We start from the raw sequence: 18,931 nt of genomic DNA, 5'->3' as shown, positions 1-18,931 counted from the left end.
AAAACTGGGTTTTTCCTTTACAGACAGCAACAAGGTTGGCATAGTGATGTGATGAATGATGAGAACAATGACCAGACGGCAGAAAAAGTTCTTGTCTTAGCACTGCCACTGGAGTCAGATACTATTCTAGTAATGACATTTTATGCTTCTGACAAAAAACTAAATGTGGCCTGAACAGTTAATTGATAGTCGTTAAATAAAGTTAAATTTGATAGAGTTTTCATCAAATCACTAGAAGTTACTAACCTGAAAAGACAAAAAGAGCAAAGTGTTTAAGTAGTTCTTTGTAGACCCACATAAAAGACAATTCTTTGGTTTATGGCCAAGGTATCCAAAACTTTTTTACAGATTCATGCTGCAATTTGGTTTCTGTTCCTAACTACTCTCCTAAAATAACAATTCTGAAGGTCTGCAGGGACTACTTTCTCATCAAATCCAATTGCTTTTTCTCATTTCTTATTCTTGACTTACCTGTTCCAGTTCTGATCACTCCTGACTCTGAATAGCCTTCCTCTGTTTACAAGACAACATACTCCTGTTTTTGCCCACTTCATCATTGCCTTTGCTGTGTCCTTGACTAGCTAGACTTCCTGTGGTGACTGTCCCAGAGCAGCCCTACCCTGTAGCTCCAACGTTCTCCTTCAGAGTACCCATCCAGTCCCATAATTTGGGCTATCATGTGGATTTCAAATGAGAGTTTAGGTATCATCTCCTCCTAGTAGCTTCCCTTCAGAAAGGGGTAGAAGCTGCTATTCTGCCTTCCCATAGATAGAATCCAGGGAATCCCTAGATTGTAACACTTGATACATCGTACAGCAGCTTACATGCTTCCCCCACTGAGGATACAGCTTCTGGATAACACCTAGCTCAGTAGTTGCCACATATTAATTGTTCACGTATAATAAATGTTGAATTAACGAAGGAATACCTAACATAAACCTTCTGTTCTAGTTAGGTTGGTTTTCTCAAACACCAATTATTCATCTCCCTTTTCTCCTTATCTTGTTGTTCCTCCACTTGGAATGCCTTTCCTGCCATCTCTTAATGTAAATTGCATCTATCCTTCACACACCGCTTCTTATATATCATTTTGTTTTTGGATAAACCTACCATACAATTAAGTGCCTACTTACATACTTTCGGTTGCAGGTCTTTAAAAAATAATGTGACATACTAAAACTGTGTTACTTTTAAAATTTAAACATTTGAAGGCTTTTTCAGATATTGTTTTTTAAAATATGAGAATATTAGCTCAACAAGAAGGAGAGAGAGATAGAGAACAGAACTTTATCTGTTTTCCCCCCCACTTCTATATCATCAATAACTAAAACAGAGCCTGATACATAGTAGGTACTCACTTCATTTATTCAAAACATAGCAATTGAGAGATTCCTGTGTCAAATACAATTTTAAATGGTTTGTAGCCCTGTGTGAGCCCTAAGGATTGTTGCTCCTACTCCTTCTGGCAGTTCTTTCTCTGCCCATATAGTTTCCTAACACTCATTTGCTGATCAGCAATTAGCTCAGAAACCTACCATTCTCTAACCTATCTTTGACCACTGTCAACACAGACACCTCTCCCTACAGTTTTCTCTGATATTATAATATACAAATATCCAAAGGTTAACAGTTCTACCAACTTAGGATTATTTAAAGAGATGCCAATGATAATTTAAACAGTATCATTAAGCCTATTTTTGAAAATGTGGTAACTGTTATAAATAATATGGCTCTTTTGTTTAAATCATATTTCAAAGTTTTTTTTTACTTCATATTCTATCATTTTCAGATTTTTATTACTGCTTATACCAGTTCAGTTAGTGCTTAAAATTGTGGCATCAGGTACCAGCCTTTATCACCACTTTTTATTATATTGTTTAATAATATGATATTCATTATACACAATACCAATAGAATTATATTCATAATAAACAGATAAGGAAACTTCTCTTTATTATGTTTATATTTAAATAAAAATTCATATTTCTTGATTATAAGAATTGTATCATCACTAATATTTTTTTAAGAATTTCCAGAGTTTACTTTCAATTTTGATAACCTACATATTCTCCTCTTCCCCCGAACCTGGCAATGTTTAATATAAAATATAGAACACTAAAAATGCTTAAAGAATAAAGTCATTGGGGGGTTAAAAACAATGAATGATAAAACAACATTCTATCCAATTTAATATGTAAATCATGCAAGGAAATATCTTTTTACAATCACCAAATATTCAGGCCCAAGCTATCCTACAGGAGTCACTAAGCTTTATGCCTCATTAATAACTATTACTGCATGTGCTCTTAAAACTGATTCTAATAATTTTTCCACTGTATTACAGTACTCACCTTGTGTGAATCCATTTCTGCTTTTAATTTGTTTTGTGCCCATTTTACTTTAATGATGTGAGAGTTGATATCTTCCTTTAATTTGTCTATTTCTCTGACGAGTCTAGTAGTTTCACCTTCCTAAAATAATATCACTAGGTCATATTTTTCATTTAAACAACCAACCAATCATTTGTGTATCTTTTATATCTCAAGATAATCAATGCAATAACACTATAATTCAGGGCTAGCACATTACGGCCTATAAACTGACTTAAAGTTCAAATCATAAGAGGACAGTAAAAGTCTAAAACCAATTAACAGACATAAGATGATTAACATTTATATTTTAACCAACTAGTACGCTGTGAGTATAAGCATACCTTTCTGATTCTTCTCAACTGGCTGACTTTAAGGTGAAATATGAATTAAATTGGTTTTGCCAGAATTCTTGAGAACAATGACAACATTCCTGAACTAAAAGTTAATTAATAAAAAATAACATTGATTACCAAGAAATGAAAACCTACTGGACACAAGACCATGCCATGAGGATGCTAGTTAATAGCAAGGACTCTAAATAGCACAGTAATTAAATCTCCTTGGACAGCATGTAGTAACATGTTTTTCTACAAGTGAAATATAAATTCTATTCTATGATGTGTAAGTGTTACATTAAGATTCTGGTCAAAGTATACTTCTGGCTCAAAAACTACTCAAATTTTGACAACCATGTATATCTTTTACCAAAATAAAATCTTCCTTTGAAGCACAAAGTCATTTCTTCAACATGCAGATTTTAAAAGCAAGTTTTTAAAAAGATCTGTCTAATAAACAACGTGTCAGTTTCTCATCTTTTCATAGGAAAAATTTTTGCAGCTAAGTAACAAGATACTGGAATTATTAGAGCATTCACATTCTTTGAAGGTAAACTAAGAAAAACAACTTTATGTTTAACAGTGGTTTAACCATGTTAAGTTATGATTATTTGATTAAATAAGGAAAAGCAAAGAAAATAAGTTTCAAATAAGATACAATATCAAAAGTTATACCTTTGTTTCGTACAGCTGGTGCAGCCGTCCTTTCTCCTGAGAAAGTTGCTTAATTTTGTTAGTGTTTTTCTCATATTCTTTATTTGCATCTCTAAGTTTTTTTTCAAGTATCTCTTTTTCCTTTCGAAGGTCTAAAGATTCCTTCTCGCCTCTTACATACTTCATTACCATTGCTTCTTTTTCCTGGCGTGCCTCTTCACATTTCTTGTTGGCCTTGAAAAAAATATCTAGCATTAATAAAACATATTTTTCAAATAAAAATTAATTAAAACAAATAATATTTTCCTATAATATCACCAATGTATTTTTTGGTCTTTTACACAAGATTTTCAGGACCTGTGTCATGAAATTTTAAAAAAGAGAAATGATACAATGAAGAAATTAGTATCACTAATATTTGCTTCTTCCCTTTCCTATTCCTTTTCCTTTAGCTAATATGGTTGCTATTTTCCGTTTACTCCTTCAGATCACTTTTCCACTCTTTCCTAGCCCACCCTGTGCTCTGGGAAAGTGACCATCAGGGACCATATCAACAAGTTTCTTTGCCCTCATACTTCCAGTTGGGTTTGGCCAACACGAGGCACTAAGCAGAAGATTAGGAGGGTAGGCAGAGAATGAGATCTGCCTCCTCCAGAATCATACACTGTTCCTGTCAGGTGACCTCTCTATGCAACTACCTTCTCTGGGTTGTACTACCTGCACCATCTCCTTATTCCTTTAGCCCGAAGAGTGATAATGGCTCCTCCAGCAGCCCCAGGATCCTGCATTTTCCCAGGTTGGACTCCCTAAATCTCACCCATACCTTTGTAAAGAGTCCTTTTATGAAATTCTCCCAAAATCACCAGTTTCTGTTTTCTGTCAGGATCCTGACTCTATGGCTGACAATTTCTAAAATCTATAATCGTAGCTCCCTCACAAAAAAGTAAGTAATATGCTAATTAGTGATTGCTGAGTTCCTCTGTATGAAAAGTATTCGGCATTTTAATAAGAAATACCTAATTGGATTAGGTGTGACATCTATCTATATACTAACTTAAAATTCTCTGTAACTATAAGCTGGTACTCCATACTGTGAAATTTCATACAATGAAAACTTCTACAGATAGCCCTTCATTTAAGTAAATTCACATACTTATTTTACAGAAGATGGATCCTTAAACTTTAAGGATCTTCAATGGCATCTAGTGGTAAACTCCAACTAATACTATAACTGAATTGAAGTAGGTTTAGTGTTAGGGTAATGTAGGGAAGCCTCCTATGCTCTGATGAAAGTGACTGACAAAAAATGTTTCATGAAGTTCTGCTACAGCTGATAAGCACATCTAGTAACCACTCAAAACACTACACATATAAGTACTTTTAAAAATCATCCAATTGGGATTTTTTCCCCATTGAAATAGCCTACTAATTTTCAAGAGAAATTAAAGAAAACACCGGAATAGGGATGGCAGAGATCCCTGAGGATTTGATGATGTGCTTGTGGACAAATGATTGACAAAACCGTGACGGTATTGGCTGACAGAATTAGCTAGATTTTTAGATAATTGAATAACTGTACTTAGAAAAAGTCAACTAATGGTAATATCAACTTTAAAAGAAGTCCAGTTCCATGATAACTTAATGCGTAGATAATGGATTAGCTTTTGGGAACACAATGAAGAATAAGCCATGGTAAATCCTAGAAGAGCTCACTACCTAGTAAGAACAACACATAAACGAAGATTACAAAACAAATAATTTCTAGTGGATGAATGTACAAAGTTCTTTGGAAATACAAAAATACTAACAGTCCCTGGGAAAGGTTGGCATGAAGGGTGAAAGATGCTATTTGTACTTGAACTAGGTGCTATACTTGAGCTAGACACTGAAGGATTCAGTAAAGGGATCAGTCAAGGAAAGGAATTCAAGCTAGAGTGGTTATCATGCGCAAATGCCTAAAAGTATAAAATAGCATGATATATTTAGAGGACATTAAATTATTCTGTATTGATTAAATTTGGTGTGTTGATTACAGTGGAGAGGAAGTAGTTATAAAACAGAAAAAGAGGTAGAGATCAGATCCTGAAAGGAAGAAGGACTTCTCTTCTTGTCATGCTAATGATTTGAGATTTTATCCTACAGGCAAAGAGAAGCCAAAGAAGGATTTAGTAAAAGGTGTTTTAAATTTTATTAAGTTAAATTGTGTTTTAAAAAGATACCTGGTAGCAACATGGAAACTTCATTGAAGTTAAGAGATAAGAAGCAGAAAAAAGATAATTATAATACATGAGATAACATATTATAAGGTTTTTAACTACAGCAGGGAATGTGCACCAGAATGTCCTGTTACTCAGTCATCCCTGAATCAGGTGCAAAAGAATAACCTGGGGTGGGAGTTCCCTGGTGATCCAGTGGTAAAGAATCTGCCTTCCAATGCAGGTGACGCAGGTTCGATCCCTGGTTGGGGAACTAAGATCCCACATGCCGCAGGGCAACTAAGCCCGTGTGCCACAACTACTGAGCCCGCTTACCTCAACTAGAGAGCCCGCGTGCCGCAAACTGCACAGCCCATGCACTCTGGAGCCCTCATGCCACAACTAGAGAAGCCTGCGTACCACAACTAGAGAGGAGCCCACACAGTGCAATGAAGAGCCCAGGTGTTGCAACTAAGACACGACACAGCCAAAAATAAATTAATTAATTTAAATTTAAATAAATAAATAAAACAAATGGATTTATTTAAAAATAATAATAATAATAACCTGGGGTGCTAAAAGTTCACATTTCTATATCCCACCCCAAATAATGGCAGCACCTACTTCATAGATTGTTGGGAGTATTAAATGAGATAACTGACTACTCTTTAAGCTTCTACTGAAAGTCAGTCCATTATGGCACAGATAGAGAAAGAAGAGTCAGTAAAAGTCTTCGGATTTGACTAGTTTAAGATGTTTACCATTGACTTGGATGAAGATATGAGTAACACAATTGAGAGGATTCAATAGTCAACTAAAATTAAGATAAACTGTAGAAGTAGTTCTGCTTCTCCAAGTATGACAGATGAACCCTCCCCATTCAAAACACCAAAAATTTTAGATGAAATACAACAAATGTTTTTTTAATGCACAGTTGAGCTCACAAGAAAGTATGGGAGCGCTTCCCTGGTGGCGCAGTGGTTGAGAGTCCACCTGCCGACGCAGGGGACGCGGGTTTGTGCCCTGGTCTGGGAGGATCCCACATGCTGCAGAGTGGCTGGGCCTGTGAGCCATGGCTGCTGAGCCTGTGCTCCACAACGGGAGAGGCCACAACAGTGAGAGGCCCGCATACCGCAAAAAAAAAAAAAAAAAAAAAGTATGGGAAATTTCAGGGCCAAAAAACCTAAGCAGCAGCAGGAATCCAGAATGCTTCATTAAGGCTGAATACGTACCAATATGAGGTCATGTGGGGCTGAGGGAGACACGCTATAAAGTCCCTAAGAATTTATAACTAACTCTACCCTCCTGTAAATTTGAGGTTCAGATACATTCTACATATCTGTTCTGAGAAATGGAGAAACCTCAAACTGGAAAATTAAACTGGGGAGTGTACACATGTGCACACTCATGCTAGGAAGCTATTTCTAAATAAAACTCACCAGGTTTGGTGACTCTAGGTGAAGGGTAAACAAGTGTTCATTTTACTATTCTTTTACCTTTTCTACAGGCTTAAAAATTCTCAAATCAAAAAGTTGAGAGGAAAAGTTAGGGGAGAAAAGGAATGAAGCCAATCTAGAAACAACTGAATGGAACAATCTCCAAAATCTACATAATAATACCCACCTCTAGGGTTATCCTGAATATTAAATAAGTGAATACTTGTAAACCGTTTTCAGCTACTATTATTAACCTCACCTACACTCATCATTAGAGAGGAAATAGATACAGAGTACTGAGTGTAGTATGTTGCCATTTGTTTAAAAACAGGGGGGAGGATGGGAGGAAGAAAGGAAATATATACATGCTTGCCCATGGAACAAATATTCTGAGAAGGATATACAGGAAACTGGCATCAATGGTTGCCTCTGGGAAGGTCACGGAGTGGGAGAAAAAGTTTGGAAGAAGACATGTTTTACTGTTTGAATTGTTATTGTGCACATTTTACTATCACTTTGTTTCTATTTTAAAATATAATTCCAAAGAATATATATAAGTATTTAAATTTATTTATTTATTTATTTATGGCTGCGTTGGGCCTTTGTTGTTGCGTGCGGACTTTAGACGCGACGAACGGGGGCTACTCTTCATTGCGGTGCGCAGGCTTCTCATTGCAGTGGCTTCTCTTGTTGTGGAGCATGGGCTCTAGGTGAGCAGGCTTCAGTAGTTGTGGCACACGGGCTCAGTAGTTGTGGCTCATGGGCTCTAGAGCACAGGCTCAGTAGTTGTGGCGCATGGGCTTAGTTGCTCTGTGGCATGTGGGATCTTCCCGGACCAGGGCTCGAACCTGTGTCTCCTGCATTGGCAAGTGGATTCTTAAACCACTGTGCCACCAGGGAAGTCCCCAAGAATATGAATATATATATATATATATATATATATATATATATACACACACACACACACATATACACACACACACATTTTTTCTCTTACAAATTTATTTATTTTATTTATTTATTTTTGGCTGCACTGGATCTTCGTTGCTGTGTGCGGGCTTTTCTCTAGTTGCAGAGAGTGGGGGCTACTCTTTGTTGCAGTGCCTGGGCTTCTCATTGTGGTGGCTTCTCTTGTTGCAGAGCACAGGATCTGGGTGCACAGGCTTCAGTAGTTGTGGCTCGGAGGCTCTAGAGCGCAGGCTCAGTAGTTGTGGTGTATGGGCTTATTTGCTCCGTGGATGGGGGATCTTCCCGGACCAGGGATCGAACCCGTGTCCCCTGCGTTGGCAGGCGGATTCTTAATCACTGTGCCACCAGGGAAGTCCCCAAGAATATATATATTTTTAAAGCTCACTAAGTTATTCTAATGAAGCTATGCTTGGGTCCACTAAAACCAACAACTTCTTAATGTCTTATCTTCTACATTTCTCTTTAATTAGTATAAAAGGTTTGAGAACTGATAGTGTAAGTTTTAAATATATAACATTCCTAATGCTCAGGGTCAGCATATTGTAAAGAATCACAGGAATAAAGGTTGAAGTTTTTTGTAGTTAGCATGCATTTATGTATTGCTTTAGCATTTTTAAAATCCTAATCCTAATACACACTAATGTCCAAAATTGTCTAAAACGGTTACTTAATAAACAAAGAATCATCAGAAAGTTAATAATAATAATGACTTGAAAAATACCTGTTCCATCCGATGGGCCATCTCTTTGTGTAATTGCTGAATTGCATTTTTAGTTGCAATGTCTTGAGCTAGTACTTTATCTTTGGAAGCTTGAACTTCTTTATTTAGTTCCTCTATTCTTGATTCTAACTGTAAAGAAAATTATTACCAGATTATTTTTATAGTTATAACAAACAGACCACCAATATTTCAAATAAATATAAACAATGTAAACAAGCATAAAGATGGCAATGAATATACTTCAGCCATAGAAATCAAAAGTAAATGTTAGCAATGTTCTGATATATCAATAGGATTAAGTCAGAATAAATCTGAAGCAGATTCTGATAAGATGGATGATAAGCTCTAGAGTAATTACCAATGAAATAACTCAGAAAATATCATGAAAAAATTTTAATGTTACATATTTACTTAATGCAAAATAAAGCAGTAAATGAGACACAGGGAAACAAAACAGAAACATACAGAAAGACATACAGAAAATACAGATACATAGAAAATTAAAAAATGGTAGACAAAAATCCAACTGTCAACAGTAACATTAAATGAGAGTAAATAATCATATCAAAAGGCAGAGATTTTCAGACTGGAATAAAAAACAAGATGCTGTTTACAATGGTACTTTAGGGAATTCCCTGGCAGTCCAGTGGTTAGGACTCTGTGCTTTCACTGCCAAAGGCACGGGTTCAATCCCTGGCTGAAGAATTAAGATCCCACAAGCCACATGGCACAGACAAAAAAAAAAAAAAAAAAAAAAAAGGTACTTTAGATTCATCTCATAATGATAAAAGGGTCAATCCAGCAGAAAGGTATGATAATTATAAATATACATGCACCTAGTAATATAGCACCAAAATACATGAATCAATAACTGACAGAAATGAAGAAGGAAGTGGACAATTCAATAATAATAGTTGGAGACTTCAATACCTCACTTTTAGTAATGAACAGAACTAGAAAGAAGATTAACAACGAAATAGGAGACTTGAACACAACTATATAACAACTAAATCTAACACATCTATACAACATTCCATTCAGCAACAGCAAAATACACCTACTCCTCAAGTGCACATGAAATATTCTTCAGGACAGAACCTATGCTAGGTCTTAAAGCAAATCTCAATAAATTTAAAACACTGAAATCGTACAAAGTATCTTCCTTTGACAACCATAATGGAATGAAATTAGAACTCAGTAACACAGAGAGAAACTTGACAATTCATAAACATGTAAAAATTAAACAACATCTAAATAACCAAGGGAGAAATCAAAGAGAAATTAGAAAATAAGGTGACAAATAAAAACAAAGACACAACATATTTATGGGATGCAGCTAAAGCAGTGTTTAGAGGGAAATTTGTAGTTATAAACATTAATATTGAAAAACAAGAAAGGTCTCAAATCAAAACTAAACTTTCATCTTAAGACACTGGGGAAAAAAAAAGAGCAAACTAAATCTAAAGCCGGTAAGAAAAAGGAAATAATGAAGATTAGAGAGGAAAGTAATGAAATAGAGAATAGGAAAATGGAGAAAAATCAACAACACAAAAAATGTTTCTTTGAAACAATCAACAGAACTGACAAACCTTTAGCTAGATTGATCACAAGAATCAAAATGAAAGAGGGACATACTGACCTTACAGAAATAAAAAGAATTATGAATGAATGTTATGAACAATTTAACTTAGATTAAATGCACAATTCCTAGAAAGACACAAACTACCAAAACTGGCTCAAGAAGAAACAGAAAATCTGTATAGACCTACACAGGCATATCTCAAGAGATGTTGCGGGTTCAGTCCAAACCACTGTAATAAAGCAAGTACTGCAATAAAGCAAGTCACACAAATTTTTTGGTTTCCCAGTGCATATTAAAGTTATGTATGCACTATATTGTAGTCTTTTAAGTGTGCAATAGCATTATGTCTAAAAAAAACTGCACATACCTTAATTAAAAAATACTTTATTGCTAAAAAATGCTAACCACCATCTGACAACACAGGTTGCCACAAATCTTCAATTTGTAAAAACCACAATATCTTATGAAGTGCAATAAAGTGAAGTGCAATTTTAAAAAAGGCATGCCTGTAATAAGAGATTAAATTAGTAACAACAAAAAAATTTTAACTACCCACAAAAAAAAATTCAGGTCCAGGTGACTACATAGGTATATTCTACCAAATATTAAATAATTAATACTAATTCTTCACAAATTGTCCCCCCCACAAAAAAAGGAACAACTCAATCTATGAAGTCAGTACTACGCTGCACCAAAACCAAACAAAGACATCACAAGAAAAGAAAGCTACAAGAGCAACAGCTCTTATGAATATAGGTAGAAAAATTCTCAACAAAATACTAGCAAAACAATTCTGCAATATATAAGAAGAATTATACTCCATGACCAAAAGGGATTTATCACGTAAAGCTAGGTTGGTTTAATATCCAAAAATCAATTAATGTAATACACCATACCAACAGAACAAAAAACACATAATCATCTCAACAGATGTAGAAAAAGCATTTGGTAGAATTCAACACTCTTTCATGATAAAAATACTCACAAACTAGGAATAAAAAGGAACTTCTTCAACCTGATAGCATCTGAGAAAAGCCAACAGCTAACACCGTACTTAGTGGTGAAAGACAATGCTTCAGAAATGAGAGAAGGATATCCACTCTTGCCACTTCTACTCAACATTGTATTGGAGGGTCCAGCCAGGGCAATCAGGCAGGAGATGAAATAAAAAGCACTCAGATGAGAAAGGAAGAAGTAAAACTCTCTACATGCAGATGACATGATTTTATATATGGAAAATCCTAAGAAATTTGCCAAAAAATTTTAGAACTAATAAACAAGTGCAGCCAAGTTACAGAATATAATATAAAAAAATTGTTGGGACTTCCCTAGTGGCGAAGTGGTTAAGAATCCACCTGCCAATGCAGGGGACACGGGTCCAAGCCCTGATCCGGGAAGGTCCCACATGCCGCGGAACAACTAAGCCCATGCGCCACAACTTCTGAGCCTGTGCTCTAGAGCCCACGACCCACAACTACTGAAGCCTGCACACCTAGAGCCCATGCTCCACAACGAGAAGCCACCGCAATGAGAAGCCCATGCACCACAACGAAGAGTAGCCCCCCGCCTGCCACAACTAGAGAAAGCCTGAGTGCAGCAATGAAGAGTCAAGGCAGCAAAATAAATAAATAAATAAAAGGTTTCTATACACTTGTAATTAACAATCTGAAAATGAAATTAAGAAAGCAACTCCATTTACAATAGCATCAAAAAGAATAAACTACCTAGGAATAAATTTAATGAAGGAATTGCAAAATTTACTCTGAAAACTACAGAACACTTTAGAAAGAAATTAAAGATCTAAATAAATGGGAGGATATCCCTTGTTTGTGAATTGAAAAACATACTATTGTTAAAATGGCAATACTCTCCAAATGAAGTCTACAGATTCAATGCAATCCCTAACAAACCCAGTTGGCTTCACTGTAGAATGACAAGTTGATAGTAAGATTCATATGGAAATACAAGAAACTGAGAATAGACTATCTTGGAAAAGAAGAATAGAATTTGAGAACTCACACTTCCCAATGTCAAAACTTACTGCAAAACAACAGAAATCAAGATAGTGTGGTATTAGCATAATGAAAGACAAATAGATCAATGAAACAGAACTGAGAGTCTAGAAATAAGTTGATGTATCAATTGGTTTTCAACAGGGATGCCAAGACCATTCAATAGAGGAAGAATAGTCTTTTTAATAAATGGTTCTGGGACAACTGGATAGCCATATACAAAAGAATGAAGTTGTATATCATACAATATAAAAAAAATTAATTCAGAAAGAATCAAGACCTGAATATAAAAGCCTAATTATAAAACTCTTAGAGGAAAACATAGGAGTAAACCTTCATGATCGTGGATTTGGCAATGGAGTCTTACATATGACACCAACTGCACAAGCAACTAAAAGAAAAAATAGATAAAACTGGACATCATCAAAATTTAAAACTTTTGTCCTTCTAAGTACACTATCAAGAAAGTGAAAACAAATCCACAGAATGGGAGCAAATATTTGCAAATCATATATCTGGTAAAGGTTTATAATCCAGAATATAAAAAGAACTGTCACTACTCAACAATAAAAAAGTTTAAAAATGGGTAGAGAAAATACTTCCCTAGAAGTATCTACTTAAGACCTACAAATGGCCAAGAAGCACAGGAAAAGATGTGTAATTTCATTGGTGATTAAGGAAATGCATATCAAAATCACGAGAAACAATTTCACAACCATTAGGATGGCTATAATAAAGAAGTCCAATAATAACAAGCATTGGCAAGGATGTGGAGAAAATGAAACCCTCATACACTGCTGGTAGGAATATAAAATGGTGCAGCCACTTTGGAAAACAGTCTGCCAGCTCCTCAGTAAGTTAAACATGGAGTTATCATTTGACCCAACAATTCCACTCCTAGGTAGACACCCAAAAGAAATGAAAGCCTATGTCCACACAAAAACTTCTACATCGCAGCATTATTAATAATAGCCAGAAAGTGCAAACAACCCAAATATCCATCAGATGATGAAAGGATAAATAAAATGTTGTATACCTATACAACAGAATATCACTTGACCATTAATTTAAGTACTGATACAAGCTACAATTTGATTGAAACCTTGAAAACATTACACTAAGTGAAAGAAGCCAGATATTATATGACTCCATTTATAGGAAGGAAAAGGACACATATTATAGGATTCCATTTATATGAAATGTTCAGAATTGGCAAATATATAGAGAGACAGAAAGTAGATTAGTTGTTCCCTAGGGCTGGGGGGAGATAGCTGAGCGGGGTTGGAGGGAAATGAGGAGTGACTACTAATTGGTTCAGAGTTTTTTGTATGATAAAATTTTCTAAAATTGTGACAAACCCTGCACAACTAAAAACCACTGAACTGTATATACTGAAATAAGTGAATTATATGGTACGTGAATTATATCTCAATAAAGCTGTTATAAAAAACCCTAAATATTAGTTTACATATAGTACATGTGTACTAATTTTCCTTATGACAAAATTATTTAGAGCAACACTGTCCAATAGAAATATAAGCCACAATTTTTTAGTAGCCACATTTTAAAAAGCAAAAAGAAACAGGTGAAATAAATGTTTTATTAAACCCTATAAATATCATTCCAACATGTAATCAACATGAAAAACTGAGCCATTTTATCTTTTTTTTGTACTAAGTCTTTGAAATTAAGTGTGTATTTCACACTTACATCACCTCTTAATTTGGACTAGCCACCTTTTAGTGCTCAATAGCACTATGGCTAGGGGCTGCCATATTAAGTGGTGCAGATTCAGAGATAAAATTAGGAAAGAAAACTCTGCTATACTGGCTAGCAAGAGAATGGTGAATCGAATTTTCTCTTTTAAAAAGGCACAGCCACTAACAAGCTCATGAAAAGAACAGCTCTGGTTCACCTCCATCTATTTAGTCTGAAGTTTCTGGTCATGAGCAGTGACTTGCCTACCAAAATACAGATTCAGGCTACTGTTAAGGCACCCTCACACTTTAAAATTCTAAGTTTGGTCTGCATGCAGTAGCCCTTGCCACAGAAAAATCAGGATTAAATATGTAAAATTTTACAAGTATGGTCACCTTCCAACTATGTAAAGGTTCATTAAGTATATCAAGGCATAGGTAAGTGAAACTTGGTTTTTTATTATATTACTATCAGCTGTTTACTTTCATTTTCATTATATAGCTTTCTGTGAAAGATGAGGCAAAAAGAAAGACTTTTAAGGCTACAATGTTTCTAATCCTTCCCACAGAAGAAAAAGCAGCTCAGAAAGATAAAGAGCAGCTGAGTTTTGCTACCAGTCTTGAATATGAACTTTGTCAATCCAAGCATCACAGTACATTTAAAAAAAGAAAGAAAGAAAGAAAGAAAGAAACAGAGAAAGAAAAAAAAGAAACAAAGAAAACAAAGATGAACTTTGTCAGTCCAAGCATCACAGTACATTAAAAAAAGAAAAAAAAAAAAAAGAAAAGAAACAAAGAAAGAAAACGAAAGGCTGGGGAAGCTAGCTCACCAGATAAAATCTGAAGAGAGCCAGTCTTCAGTATAGTTCACAAAATACTGAGTATGGAAACATATTAAACTATAAGCTTGAAAACATTCTAATGCCAGATATAAACTTTTAAGTATATACTGCTTCTTCCAAATCATCTATTTGACTGCCAAACAGTCTTTCCCACTCAGATTTCTATTATATATAGAATACAGTCACACATATCACAGAGAAATATTAATTTATATAAAACAAAAAGATCAGACTATGATTCCCAGTTCATAAAAGAGAATGCTTCACATACCAAGCAATCTTCTGCATTTAAAGTATGATTTAACTTACAGAACTTCAATTTACAAACAAATATTCAGGAATGTATTTATTTCATATATTGAAGAACAGACTTTAAAGATTTTTGTCTTTTTACCTGTTTAATTGTGTTCATATGCTGCTTCTCTGTTTCTGTTCTTTTTTTTAGTTCTTCTCTTAAATTGTCTTTTTCTGAACAAATGTCTAAGATAAGTTCCTGATGCTTCTTATTTTCTTTAATTAACCTAAATATAAAAAGGGCAGTATCAGTAAAACATAATTAAAAATGACAATGTGTAATATAATCTGTTTGCAGACTAGGGTGTAGATACCTATGATTAAGAAATGAAAATTCCCAAGTAGTCCTTTCGTAATGATATATTATACTTTACAAAACATTCCTGGCCAGTCAGGCTATTAACTTTTTCCTAGAAATTTGTATATTTAAAATTAAGAGAAATATAATCAGATAAAGAAAACCACACACTTTTAAGTTTATGTCTACAGGCATATGAATTATGTAGTTCATCCCTTCAGCACTGGAATCCCTTCAGGTCAGTCAGTGGCAACCAGGGGCAATTTTTCCCCTCCAGGCATCTGTCTGGAGAAATTTTTTGGTAGCCACTACAGTGGTGAGGGTTGCTACTGCCTTCTTGTGCACAGAGGCAGGGATGCTGCTAAACATCCTAAAATGCACAGGATAGCCCCAGCATCAACAAAAAATGATCTGCCCCCATATATCAATAGTGCTGTGGTTGAGAAATCTTGCTTTAGATTTTTAAAATATTTTAATGATATTCTTATAGTTACAAAAGTAGTCAATGTAAAATAATAAAGTTTAAGCAGAAATTTCATTTTGAGTTCCCTAGAAAAATATAAATAAAACCTTAAAAATTACCTGTAAAAGTACTCAGAACTATAAAGTAAGATACCTAAGAGGGTTAACAGCTAATATTTTAGGATTACTAGCAACAGCTATTATTTGACATTTATTGTACAATTACTATTTACTAAGTTTAGCTTTAAATGCATTATTTAACACTCAGGTCTATAAATTAATAAGTCTATGAAATTATTAGTATTATGCTTTATGAATTTGAAAACAAACCAAAACTGAAGCCTAGAACTTATTCCAGGTTATATAGCTAGTAAGCGGTTGAACTGAAATTTGGACCCAGGTCTAATTCCTTGCCATCTTCTCCTTTGAAGATCCCTCATTTACTCAACAAATGCTCACTGGGTACCTACTATGTACCTATATTAGTCTATATGTTGGGCGTACATCAGCAAACTGTCCCTGCCCTTACATTCTAACAGAGAAATTAAACAATAAATAGATATATAATGAAATACCAAGTTGTGATTAAGTTCTATTAAGAAAACTAAAGGAGGGCAAGAGGACAGGGAGAGTGACTTTAGCTGTGATTGTACATAAGGTAATCAGGACAGACCTCTCTGAGGAGGACAGGAATGCAGTGAGGAGGAAAGTCATGAAAATGTTTGGGAAAAGAGAAAAATGTGTAGCATGCAAGTTTCTTCAAGCCTTTTATGGCACAGGGGTTTAACTTTGATTATGTACATGATTAAGGTGTACACTCAATTTGTTGCAAAAAACAACCTGAAACACAAGAATCCTGACTATACCTCGGAAGTAAACAATTTAGGGAGGGAGAAGTGAAGAACAGCAAGCCCTGAAATTGTTATTCTTACATGCCAAATGCACATCCTATACACAAATAACTGTTCTTAATTAAGAATTCTGGTTGAGGGATTCCCTGGTGGTCCAGTGGTTGAGAGTCCGCCTGCTGATGCAGGGGACATGGCTCGTTCCCCGGTTTGGGAAAATCCCACATGCCGCGGAGCGGCTGGGCCCGTGAGCCATGGCCACTGAGCCTGCGCGTCTGGAGCCTGTGCTCCGCAACGGGAGAGTCTACAATGGTGAGAGGCCCACGTACCGCAAAAAAAAAAAAAAAAAAAGAATTCTGGTTGGGACCTTGGACAATAATATTGATGTTAGAAAATAGAGGAATGGATGTGTAAACAAAGCCATTTGGAAATAGATGCATCCATGAAAATTTAAGCCAAAGGAACTGAAAGGTAGTTTTCTTTACAGAAAATTAAATGAAGGCAAAAGAAAAAAAATGAGTTGTTTTAGAGCTAACCTTAATCACAAAGCATTTTATTTGAAATTTAAAATATTACATGTATGGGCTTTCCTGGTGGCGCAGTGGTTGAGAGTCCTCCTGCCAATGCAGGGGACACGGCTTTGTGCCCCGGTCCGGGAAGATCCCATGTGCCGCGGAGCGGCTGGGCCCGTGAGCCATGGCCACTGAGCCTGCGCGTCTGGAGCCTGTGCTCCGCAATGGAAGAGGCCACAACAGTGAGAGGCCCGCGTACCGCAAAAAAAAAAATAATAATAATAATAATAAAATAAAATATTACATGTATAACAAAAAATTAACTTAGATTTAAAATAATATTTGACATTTTTATAATGCTTTAATGTCCTCAAAACAATCCCATCAGGTAAGTATTGTCCCCTCATAAAGATGAAAAAATCTTCGTCTTGGAGAGGTTGATTTAACTAAGGAAACAGAGCGTGCAAGTGGCAGTGGGAATCTTCCAACTCTGGGCTTCTGACCAGAACTGTGCTTACCCGAGTCTACCATGTGGCCACTGTTCTGACATGACAGAACAAAAGAGGAATTAATTTTCTACTGTATTCCTAATGTTTTTAGATAAATTTAATAACATGTAACTTGTTCATTTCAGATAACCACATTAAAAAAATCCACTGAAGCCAGACTAATTGGGTTCAGATTTTAACTTTGCCATTTACTAGCATGTGACCTGAAGCAAGTTACTTAACCTCTCTGTGCTTCAAGTACCTCATCTGTAAAATGGGAATAACAACAGTTCATACCACATAGGGTTGTTGTGAGGATTCCATGAGTTAATACATGTAAAGTGCCAGGCACAAAATTAACAGCATTTAAGTGTTCCTGCTACTACTATTAAATCTGTAACATCTTATAATTTACAAGAGAAGCTTGAAAGTGGTTAAGTCTCCAAATCTAAGGAGGTAGAAAGAGGCATCAAGGATGATCTCAAAGGGCAGGTCTAAGAGGTAAGTACAGATAGCAGGAAAATGAGGAAGTTACCCTAAAAAGCAAGAATGGCAGAAATACTGATGGTTCAAGTATAAAATCAGTTTTTTCAATAACAGCAGCATTCCAGTAAAGTTATGAGCAGGAGTAGCTGACATTGGTTTTTGGATAGTATTAAGAAAGGCATTGGATTCTCAAGAGATATTTGTACACTCATGTTAACAGCAGCGTTATTCACACTAGCCAAAAGGTAGAAGCAACCCAAATGTCCACTGATGGATGAACAGATAACAAAATGTGGTATGTATACATACAATGGAATATTATTCAACCCTAAAGAGGAAGGAAGCTCTGACACAGGCTGCAATATGGATGAACCTTGAGGACATCTGCTAAGTGAAATAAGCCAGTCACAAAACGGCAAATAGTATCAAAAGCAGTTAAACTCTTAGAAACAAAGTAGAATGGTGGTTACCACGGGCTGGGGCAGGGGGAAACAGGGAGTTGTTGTTTAATAGGTATAGAATTTCAGATTTGTAAGATGAAAAAGCTATGGAGATCAGTTGTACAATAATGTGAATATACTTAACACTACCAAACTGCACACATTTTAAAATGGTTAAGATGGTAAATTTTATGTTATGTGTATTTTATCACAATTGAAAAATAAAAAAATAGAAAAAAGAAGGGCTCTGGATGCTGAGATTAAAATTCATTGGGTAAACTAATGAAG

At 35.4% G+C, this 18,931-nt stretch overlaps 1 protein-coding gene across 1 annotated transcript in view; it reads right to left on the bottom strand.

Moving 5' to 3' along the window:
• The window catches only part of CCDC186 (coiled-coil domain containing 186), a 47,865-nt gene that overhangs the window by 17,897 nt on the left and 11,037 nt on the right, over positions 1 to 18,931 (bottom strand). The window contains exons 3-6 of the mRNA XM_060099220.1: positions 15,210 to 15,336; positions 8,683 to 8,811; positions 3,383 to 3,595; positions 2,352 to 2,471 (exon numbers count right to left, since the gene is read on the bottom strand). Coding sequence (XP_059955203.1) covers positions 2,352 to 2,471; positions 3,383 to 3,595; positions 8,683 to 8,811; positions 15,210 to 15,336 — 589 coding nt within the window. The remainder of the gene's footprint in view (positions 1 to 2,351; positions 2,472 to 3,382; positions 3,596 to 8,682; positions 8,812 to 15,209; positions 15,337 to 18,931) is intronic.

Source organism: Mesoplodon densirostris, chromosome 1 (assembly GCF_025265405.1).
Source record: "Mesoplodon densirostris isolate mMesDen1 chromosome 1, mMesDen1 primary haplotype, whole genome shotgun sequence".
In the NCBI taxonomy this organism is placed as follows: domain Eukaryota; kingdom Metazoa; phylum Chordata; class Mammalia; order Artiodactyla; family Ziphiidae; genus Mesoplodon; species Mesoplodon densirostris.
Note: the sequence above shows the minus strand (reverse complement) of the source record. Positions and strands in the feature narration are given on the sequence as shown.